The 11,262-nt window shown below is 42.6% G+C and overlaps 1 protein-coding gene across 1 annotated transcript in view; it reads left to right on the top strand.

Annotated features, from left to right (window-relative positions):
- Positions 1-317: 317 nt before the first annotated feature.
- The window catches only part of TGFA (transforming growth factor alpha), a 102,301-nt gene continuing 91,356 nt past the window's right edge, over positions 318-11,262 (top strand). Inside the window, exon 1 of the mRNA XM_024558497.4 lies at positions 318-799. Within this exon, the coding sequence (XP_024414265.1) occupies positions 760-799 (40 nt within the window). The 5' untranslated portion in view covers positions 318-759. The remainder of the gene's footprint in view (positions 800-11,262) is intronic.

Raw genomic sequence — 11,262 nt, 5'->3', positions numbered from 1 at the left:
TCGCTGGGATGGAGGCACAGGTAAGCAACATGGTTTAGCACATTCTTCGCTGATTCTAGGGTGCACTTTCCCCAGGCCAAGTCTTGGCAGGCAGCCGGATAAGCTCACAGGTCAGGAAGGTTCAGGGCTGTGTGCCAAGTCTCTTCCTCTGGTGACCCCCTGCAGAGGCAGCGGGCACAGGTGATCCCGGCCGGGCGGCTCTGCTCCGCCGCCTAGAGCCTAGAAGCTGTCACTGCGCCTGGGGACACTGGCTCCGCAGCAGGCACCGACCCCTGGCGCAGAGGCCAGGGTTGCACTGCCCTACTAGCCTGAGGTTGGTGTTTGAAGACAGAAGCTTCCTGCCTTTTCCGTGGCCTGAGTGCCAGGCTCCTGCGCTGGGCTTGGAGAGTCCCTGATCGCCCCGCCCCACCGCCCGCGCCCTGCACGGTGCGTGTAGCGTCCCCGCCTCCAGCCCCAAACCCCCACCTCCTGTGCCCTTAGAGGGGCACCCCCACTGGGGCTGGAGGGTGGTCCACCACGCCCTGTCCCCGAGTGGCGGAGAGGTGACGGTAACCGCCTTCCCATTTCCGCCTAGCAGACAGCTCAGTAGCCAAAGCGCTTGGGCCAGCTGAGCTCTCGGTCCTCCCTCCGCCCGCCCGCGCGGGGGCTGGCCTTGCCTCTCCGGCGCCTTTTTCCCCCCTGCACCGCAGCGCCGCTTCGCCATTCGGGCACCGCAGGTAGGGCAGGAGGCTGGAACGCCTGCTGCCCGCTGCCCGTAAAATGGTCACTTCGGCTGGACAGCTCGCCCTGTTCGCGCTGGGTATGTACGCTGCCGGCTGCGCGTCCCCTGCCTTCGGCGACACCCCGCTTCCCCCTGTCCCCTTCGTTTCTCTTTCCTGGGGATGTTCTTTGCCCTCCTAGAAGAGTGGAGCAAGGTTAATGCTTTTCGAGCGTTGGAGGCTGAGAGGCAAGGGGAGTAGATGGGGCTTACTAGGGATTTGGGGAGCCCATTCCAAAGAGGGAGACCGTCGAACACCCAGGCTTTGCCCACGAAGTGGCCACCTGGGTCGTGTGTGAGAACGCCCGCCCGGGAAGGGCAAGCAGTGTGTGTTCAGGCTTGAACTTTAATCTGCCGCGTCTGTGTGTGTTCACTTGCCCACACCTACGTGCTACCTGGCTGCCTCCTAGCCCGTCTTTCCCCGCGTCCGTAGCTTGTCGACTCGCAGAGGGTGACCAGCGTCCGACCCTCCAGCCAGACCTTGCCTGCTTCCCTTTGGTACCCGCTGCTTATCCCTGTGCCCTAGTAGATGTTCACGGTCAGGAGAGGTGCCCTCAATCTTCTAACTTCTGGAGCTCTTGAGCTTTGGGGTAGATTCTGGATTTTTGTGCGGATTAATTGTTCTTTTAATTAAGTTCCCTTGGAGAAGTAGTTTAAGAGTCAGCCGAGGGCAGGAGTGAAACCCTAGACAGAGAGGTGCCAATTTCTTTTGAATTTGTTCTTGGACGGGAACAAGGTATGGGGGAAGGGAGGGAGGAAGTTAAACCCCGCACCCCGGGTCAGGTCTGCAGAGCAGGTGAGTTTTCAGCGGTGAAGTTCTCAGGTCGGTCTGTAAGTGACGAGGGGCGCTGTGCGGTGCGCCGCCTGGACGGCTCTGAACTCTCCGGAGCCTGGTCTGTCCAGTGTGAAGATAGCGATTAACAGTCCCGGTGTCCTGGTTATCGCCACAGCTTCTGTAAAATGAATGGTTCCGTGGATATTCCCTGAGTTTAACCCTGTAAAGCAAGTTGCTCAGTCCATCTGAGTCTGAGAAAAGCTGTGGAACACCTGCTCTTAAATGCCCAGAGCCACAGCCTTGCTCGGTTCATGTACAGTCTCAGGGGGTTCATGGGCCCGCCTGTAATCTCGCCCATGAAGGGCTGTTTAAGAACTGCTGCAGAAGGGCAGGAATCATCTGGGGGAAGCAGGGAGCAGTGTGGAGTGGATGCTCCTGCTGAAACTCACCAACAGGTGGCATGATTATGGATGGTTGTTCTGATTTTAGATGTTTTTAAAGCAATAAAACATTACCAATACAATAAAAGCTGTCTATATGCTGTTTCCCTGTTGTAATTTTCTTTGCAAATTCTAGAAGTAAAAATAATAGCTTGAACATTTTCCTCTGAATCAGGTACTGTGCTAAGTGCTTGACATACTAACTCATTTACTTTTCGCACCAACCTGGATAAAGGAGGAATTATCACTCCCATTTTCTACAAGGGAAAGGTGAAGCACACAGGGCCCCCAGTGAGTCAGTAGCTGGCCCGGATTATTCAAGTGTGAAAGGAATGTGCTAGGAAAAGTCCCCTAACTGTGGGCTCTGTAGTCCCACCACCCAGATTTGGGACTTTGCTTTGAAGAGAGATTATGTTGGATACTCTGGAACTTGCTGTTAAATTCTGTTGAATTCCTAGGACTTCAAGGTGTTCTGAAATTATTCAGTGAAAAATTAGAGGCAGGAAATGACAAAGGTAAACAGATTTGAGGACGCCTTTTGAAAGGTGTCACCCCCCTCTCCCCATCACAGTGTAATTGCCCACGGAGACTGCATTCTTTAATCATCTCCTTTTTCTTTTAGCCTAAAAATTCAACTTGATCTTTGTTTCCTTCTTTAAGAAAAACATGTATAAACTTAAAAGATTGATTAATATGTAAAAACTGGCTCATATAATTCCAAAATATGAGCAGTTTGAGGGGGAAAAAAGTCAAGGAAAAAGAAGACAGGAGTGATTTACACCAGTGAGGATTTCTTTTTTTTTTAAAAAGCATTTACTAGAACTTCTGCCTCCCATCTTGCTTTCTGTTAGATTACTAAATACGCATCAATGCCACATGCATTTTAATTTGCACATTTCTGTCAGAGCTGCTTTCCTCTCTAATTTTCTTAAAGTAACTGAAGGCAGTTCCAGGCAAATCTGCCAGGGTTCTGTCACTCACCGAGATCTAGAAAACCAGGATCTCTCCCCTCCTTCCTCCTTTTCAGGGGGACACTCTGAGAAGGAACCAGTTAATGCTCCTGGTTACTTGGAACCTGAGCACTGATTGATGTTTCAGCAGAGAGAGTGTGGAGCCTGTGGATTAAATGGCAACCCTGAAAAAGTAGTCCAGGCTCCTGTGGCGGTGGCCCTCCCGTGTCAGGTTGCCGTGGCCGGTAGAGCAGACCTCACAGAGGCTCGACACCTCCAGTTCCTTCTCCTCCTTAGTGACCAGAGAGTAAGATGTGTAATCTTGGACAAGTTACCTGGCTTCTCTGTGCTTTAATTTTCTTATCTCTAAAGCGGTGATATCAGTCCCGATGCTGGATTTCTGGAATGAGCATAGAACGGTGCCTGGCATGCAGTAAGGGCTCAGTCAATGTTAGTGCCGTCAGGTTGTCACTGTTCTTAGATGAGCCCCACAGAATTTCACTGCAGGTGATGTCAATTCTGTAAGTGGGACAGTGTCGTACTTCCCTCATCCCCCTGCTCCCCATCCTTCTCAAGCCAGAAAAACCAAGTGATTCTGGTGAATATCACTTGGCAGATGACAGGTGCGAGCAAGTTTGGGGATTCTTTTGGACATTTTTAATTTTTTAATTTTTTTGATGCAAAATATTTGTATTCCCTCCATAACATTTAATGGTCAGATGTTTACTGGACTCAGTCCTAAATTCCAGTTTTCTCACCTGTAAAGTGGTACAATAAAATTGTACCCACCTCATAGGTTGTTAGGAGAATCAAATGAGATGGAAATATGGAAACTATGTATAAACTATAAAAATAAAGGGTTACACACACAATGAAATCGATTTTATAATATAGGAATATTTTTTATAATCCAGAAATAAACATTATTATTTTTCTGGCAGCTCTCAGAAGTAGGACTGGATGTCGCCCTAAAGAAGGACATCTTAGGACACGAAGTGTCACTGAGAACATGTAGGGATGAAACAGGTCAGCTTCCCTGGGGCTTTGGGACTGAGACCAGTAGGGGGCATGAAGGAACATGTTTCTCCAGCACATGGAAATTATATGTTTCAGTGTAGACAGTGGGGGGCTGGCCCAGGACACAGGTTTTCCTTATTGGGCAGGCATAATGAGGGAAAGTCCACTTATAACAGGGCTTTCCAACCTTTCTCCTGCCTGTCCCTGGACGCAGCTCGCAGTACCTCCTGAGTTCTGCCTCCTGTCTCCCTACCCCCTCTGCCCCCCACTCCAGTCCATGGAAAAATTGTCTTCCGTGAAACCAGTCCCTGGTGCCAAAGGTGTTGGGGACCACTGATAGAGCACGGCTGCAAAAGTGCATATAGAGGCTTAGAGTCTGAGTTTCCCATATTTGCTTTTCCAAAATTTGATTTCCTGGAGGTTTCTCAGTGTCCCCTGCAAAGGGGACCTTTCTGGTAGAAGTAAATGATGCTTCATGTTACTATGGTAGCATACAAAAAATAGGTGACTTTTCCCATTAGCCCTATCTCTGGGGCCTTTTGAAAGTGTGTTTGAACAGGGACCTACTCTTTGGGCTGCCCACTGAAAGGGGTGGGCAATGGGAAGTCGAGGTTGGGTCAGCCAAAGTGGGAATAGCCTGAAACACTGAATTGGGCAGTTTGTACTTGGTTTCACATGCAAACCTCTGTCGAATCTCCCACAGCAGTGCCCTCAAATCACAACCACCTGGAGGGCCTGGTAAACCAGGTTGCCAGGCAGGAAGTGGGAGAGTTTGCGTGAACAAGTTCCCAGGTGTGGCTTATGCTGCGGGTGGGGAGGACAGGGGAGAGAAGCTTGGAGGAGGACCACTGCTCTTCATTCAGTCGTTGTTAGGGAAGCTTCTGGCTTAACTAATTACATTTTATTTAAAAGTACATTCTGACATTTTTTAATGCCACTGTGGATTTATGAGCCATTATTAAAGGTACTTTTATGGCCTGTCTTGTCCACGAGGGCAGAGTGAGAACTCTTGCTGAGATCTCTTTATTGTTCTGAGTGTTCTTATACTTTCCCCAGGGGCAATGTGATGATCCCATGTTATTAGACCTAAGCTGACCAAAGCTAATCATGTCACTTTGGGGGGGGGGGGATTGTCAAAATTAACCATTGTTTTGCTGCCATTTCAAATACTTTTATTTTTTTTTAAATATTTTATATATATATACATATATATATGTATATATATATATATATTTTTTTTTTAGAGAGAGAGAGAGGAAGGGAGTGAGAAAGAGGGAGAGAAACATCAGTGTGTGGTTGCCTCTTTTGAGCCCTCTACTGGGGACCTGGCCTGCAACCCAGGCATGTGCCCTGACCAGGAATCAAACCAGCGACCTCTTGGTTCACAGGTCTTCACTAACCCATTGAGTTACACCAGCCAGGGCTCAAATAGTTTTAATCACCTCATTCCTTTTAAAGTATTGGGTTAGCCAAAAAGTCCATTACAGTTTTTTCCATAAAATATAAGACATATTTTTTTATTTTCACCAATAGCTTTATTGATTTGGATATTTAAATTATGTCTGCTGTCTCCCACTATTGGGTTCTAGTGGGTAGAGGCCAGGGATGCTGCTAAACATCTTCCAGTGCATAAGACAGCCCAGCCCCACAGCAAAGAATTATTTGGACAAAGTGTCAGTAGTACCAAGAAACTTCGTAGGCCACTTTTGACACATTCGATCAGTCACAGCACCTTCATACACTGCACAAATCGTGTTCTGCATTTCAGTTGCCTTTCTTGAAATAATAGATCGAAAATGTTGTGTATTTTCTTCCATCTTCAATAGTAAAATTGCTGCACAAAAATCCACCAATTTTGATTTTTTTTAAATGCACGCTGATATGACAGCTGCCACAATACAGTCTAACAAAATTGTTTCAAATGAAGTTAAAGACAACTAAGCACTACTAGAGCCATTACATGGAAAAAATATAACAGACTTTTTGGCCAACCTAATATAAACTTAATTTTACACTAAAGGCTAATATGTTTACAATTACATCTGGATAGAGAATTGGGGTACTTTTATAGCGACTTTTGCTTTTGTTCTGCTTTTACCAAACCCCCCACCCCCATGAAATGTCAAGTATGAAAATCTCTCATAGAAAAGCCTGAAATCTAGCTTACCAGAACCATCTCTTAAGAACTCTTCAAGTACAAGGCACATTCCCTTTATACCAACTCTAAATATCTGGGTAAATTACTTTGAAACGGTATGAACTGGTTGTATCGAATATGATTAAATACGTTGTTACCTGGGCTTAGAACAATTTGGAGGTTTATTGAAATGGAATTTCATGTATTTGCTAGTGCTTTTTTTAAAGTCATAAGAAACAATTTTCTTTCATATCGTCTCTTCTCTTGTCAAGTGAATTCTATGCTCAGTACTTTGTCTTTAATTTTTCACTGTCCCTTCACCTTGAAGAGCTTTCTTCTCCTCCTTTCTTGTACTTCTCAGGTACTTGTAGATGGTTAGGGCTTCCTCAAGAAGGGATGTACACATAACTCCTTTGTGTAACAAACTTGTAGATAAAACTTTGTGAATTTCCAGACTGCTGTTGCCTTGCTTTTGTTTGCTCGTTTGTTTGTTTGTTTGTTTTCATCTTTGAATATGTTAACGTTTCTGGCTGGGAACCTCAGCAGCAGAGTTCTGGCCCCCTCGTGTCCTGCCATGGATTAACATTGCTGGTACTTGCCCTGTCTTTTCTGCTTGTTCGAGGGCTGCCTGAGGGCAGAAAGCTTTGGTCTTCATCTCTGCCCTTGGCCCTTCTGAGCACAGGTGGAGCCTCAGAAGCGACCACTAAGCACCTGATGACACCTTTGGGTGCCCGGTGCTGGTACTCTACATGTACACTCAATTGGGAACACTGGCCACATGGCTATGATCAATCCTGAAAATGTCTTTATTATGATAAGTGATGGTTACATTCACATTCTCACGGCACCAATATAACTCGTCTTTAGAGTAGTGTTTTAATGTTATTTTTAAAATGCTTTTAATGATCACAAAACATTTTTTTTCTCCTAGACCATTTGGAAAATTCTAGAAAGCATAAGAGAGAAATTTTTTTTAATTTTTTATTGTTATTCAATTACAGTTGTGTGCCTTTTCTCCCCATCCCTCTACCCCACCCCAGCCAAACTCCCCTCCCTCCCCCACCTCCACCCTCCCTCTTGATTTTGTCCATGTGTCCTTTATAGTAGTTCCTGTATTCCCCTCTCCTCACTGTCCCCTCCCCACTCCCCCCTGTCTATTATTAGATTGTTCTTAACTTCAATGTCTCTGGTTATATTTTGTTTCCTTTTTTTTTCCTATTTATTATGTTCCAGTTAGAGGTGAGATCATATGGTATTTGTCCTTCACCGTCTGGCTTATTTCACTTAACATAATGCTCTCCAGTTCCATCCATGCTGTTGCAAAGGGTATAAGCTCCTTCTTTCTCTCTGTTGCGTAGAATTCCATTGTGTAAATATACCATAGTTTTTGGATCCACTCGTTTGCTGATGGGCACTAAGGTTGCTTCCAGTACTTGGCTACTATAAATTGTGCTGCTATGAACATTGGGGTGCACAGGTTCTTTTGGAGAGAAAAATTTTTAATGACCTATAATTCTACCACCCAAAGATAATCACAATGAACATTTTGTTATACAGCCTTTGGATGATAAATGCATGGGTAGATAGTCTTTAATAGCATATATATGAATTCCAGTGAATTAATTTGTTTTTGTAACTTAACCTTTCATAACAAACATTTTTATGTCATTAAACATTCATCCATAACATCATTCGGAGTTGCTGGGAAATAATCCCTTGGCTGCACTTACTGTAATTTAACCAATGTTGAAGAAGCCTTCTGGCCATGCAGACCTTTCCTGTTTCTCACCATTATGAATAATCTACGCACTGTTGCTGGGAGGATAAACTGATAGGACTTTTTCTGAAGTCAATGTGGCCACAGCTATCAATTTTAAGTGAGCATAATTTGGGCTACTAAATATGCAACAAAACTGTGAAGGATGGCGACTGCTGGCTTGTTTATAACGGCGACAAGGTGCCAGTGCCGCCCTGTTATAGTTGCTAAAGTAATTCCCTAAAGAAGTCATTTTCGTGTGATAACACAGTGATTTACTATGTACTATTGAAAAGAATAAGAGTTTTTATGATGTATTATATTTTAAAAGGCATAGAACCATGTTTTTAGATAGTATCTTGGTTTGAATTAGTTAATTTTTCATAAGAATATTTTAAATTCATAATGCCTAAATTCAGGGACAGTAAATGATACAATAGACATTCTTGCATATAAATGTTTGATACATCTTTGATTATTGAGGGTAAAGTTTTAGAAATTGGCCTTTTCTCCCACCAGCAGTGTACGAATGCCCATTTTCTTGAAACTTCCATGACACTAGAAATTGGTTTTAACATTTCCTGAGTTGATAGGACAAGAAAGGCCTCTGCCCTGTTTTCATATTCAGTATCTGTCAGGGGGAGTAAATTTGTTAGCCGTCGTCATCCTATTATTTGCATTTTAACCTTTTCAAATTTTTTTCTTATTGATTGATCTTTTTTCTTAGAGCTTTATACAACACTTTATGTAAAAAGAATATTAATACTTTGCAAGTATTTCTCCCATTTATTATTTGTCTTTTGCTGTTTTGTTTACGGCATTTGACATATCTGCAGGGGTTTTTGGGGTTTTTTTTTAAGTAGCAGAAACTACAAATCTTGCCCCTTAAGCTTGCTACCTTTGCCTGTAGGTTTAGGAAAAGCTTCCCTATGCTAAGATAAGGCAAATATTTACTTATTTTTTTCTTCTAAATCTTTAGTGATCTCATATATTATGTTGAACTATTCTATTTATAACATACTCAGTGTATGATGGGAGGAATAACTCATATTTCAGTTTTTTAAATAGTCAGCCAGTTAATAGTCTCCATTGCCCTTTGTGGAATAATCTATCCCACCTACTGTGGGTTGGAATTCTGTTTTTACCATATGCTGAATTCTTATAACTACTTGTATCTGTTTATGGAATTTCAGTTTGGCTCTATTATCTTATGTTTCTGCCCTTATTGCGAATTTGTTCATTCACGAAGAACTTGTGTTCTGCAAATAGTTGTTGAGCACCTGTTCTGTGATGGGACTGCTCGTAGATGCGAGGAAATCAGCCGAGAGGGAGACAAAGCCCTGTCACAGAGCCCGGTGCCGGTGGGCGAGATCTTCCTCCTGCGCTCTGTTCTCATTGGTTATTGCTGGTATTCAAAAGCCTTTTTAAGAGGTGTTAGAAAGCGTCTTTTAAATACAAAAGAATATTTATTTTGTAATGGATTTGTTCATTCTAATAGTCCTTCAATTGATTCTCTTAGGTTTCACAGTTATATGATCATGGAATCCTGAATAATAATAACGTTGCCTCCTCCCTTTTAACATTTTTACTTCTTACTGCTTTTTCTTATAGTGCTGGTTTATTATTTTTATCTCTTTTACTTTAAGAACAGTAGTGTTTAAAAGGGAGTAGATATCCTTGTATTTTTCTTGACTCACTTATCATGTGTGTAGTATTTAACAGTTAACTGTCAGGATGACTTTGTGGTTACGTATGGATGTGAGTTTGCATTTACAATGTGTATTTATGCACATATACTTATTATGTTAGGGAAATATACTTTTCTTCATAACTTACTAAAAAATTGGTGTTTTGCTTTGTTTTGTTTTTTAACACAGAGGAGAAAATACAAGTTGTCCTTTTATTCTCCACATGTTTTGAGGACTTATACTGACTCGATTACATTAAAGCCATTCTTAAATTCCTGGAATGAAGCCTCTGTAGTTACGTGATATTATTCTCTGTGTCTACTGCTAGATCTGACCTGTTCTAAAGCATTCGGGGTCTCATTTTCTTTCTTAGGTTTTGATGTAAGCACTATGTCAGCTTTATAAAATAAGTTTTAAAAACATTTCATCTATTTTATGCTCTAGAATAATTGAAATACCATAGAAATCCATGGTTCTGTGAAGGCTTGAAAGAAATTGCTTTTGAGTCTGTTTGCTTTTTAGTGGTCAATTCAAGTTTTCTACCTCTTGAGACATTTTTGGTCATTATTTTCCTCACAATCTACTTAATTCAGATTTCTAAGTATTTAGCACAGATTTACAAATGACCTCCTATTAATTTAAAGTTTTCCTTTTGCATCTTCAGCCCCAGTTAATAAGACTTCACCAAATATGAAACAAAGTAAGCACCTAGGTGCCCAAAATAAAATATTCTTTTAAGTCTGCTTCTCTTGGCAGTGATATTGTTTGGGGAAAAACTTTTTAATCATTAAACCAAATTTAAGTGAGAGCTTTATATTTAATAGTGTTCCCAGAAGCCAGGGTAAATAACTAGTTTATTTGTATAATCACATGTGCCAAAATTGTCATAGTAATGCTATTTCTGATTTGAATGATGTGTGACATTGTAATTTCTAGCAGAAGCTGCTAAGTATCTTCCTGTTGGTTCCTTAAGTGTTAAAATGCATTAAAACCTCCCAATACACTGTTGTGTCCATCAGATGCCATGATAACATTTGGAGTAAGAGGACCCAGGCTTGCGGGGGAGATTCTTGTTATTTGCTCATTGGCTCTTTGTTTATTTTTTGTTTTGTTTTTAAGATTAATACTTCTAGGTCAAATTATTGGATTGGTACAAAAAGGCCCCATCTTCAGCTTGAGTTCCTTGGGGCCTATGATCTGAGTTTGAATGAGGTCAGTCAGTAAACAGTTCTCCTGGGCACTTAGAGGGTAGATGTACCTTGCCTCCGCTTTCCTCACCTCTTGCCAGGTCTGAGGCATTCTCTGTGTAATTAGCGTACTTCCAAGGGGTATGGGAGATTAGCTGGCTAAATGAGACACCTAATGTGGTGACACAAAAGCAGCCAAAGCTGATAAATGAGAGGTTTGCAATTACACACTCTGCTCCCTCCCTCCGCAGGCCTTGGCAACCAACTGGGAAAACACAAACTTAGGATACTTTTCTTGGTTGAAAGAAACAGCTCAAGGAGGATGGGAGGAGATAGAAGAGAGTAAAGGTGGAATGATGATGGAAGGAGACTTGGGGTGGTGGACACACAATACAATATACAGATGATGTGTTACAGAATTGTGCACCTGAAACCTATATGATTTTTTAACCAATGTCACCTCAATAAATTTAAAAATAAATAAATAAATAAAATTTTAAAAGCAGCGGCAGCAGCAGCTAAAGCCCTGTAATTTTCACCATGGCAGTGGCTCTG

This window comes from Desmodus rotundus, chromosome 5, assembly GCF_022682495.2.
Source record: "Desmodus rotundus isolate HL8 chromosome 5, HLdesRot8A.1, whole genome shotgun sequence".
Taxonomy (NCBI): domain Eukaryota; kingdom Metazoa; phylum Chordata; class Mammalia; order Chiroptera; family Phyllostomidae; genus Desmodus; species Desmodus rotundus.
This window is presented reverse-complemented; position numbering and strand designations above follow the sequence as displayed.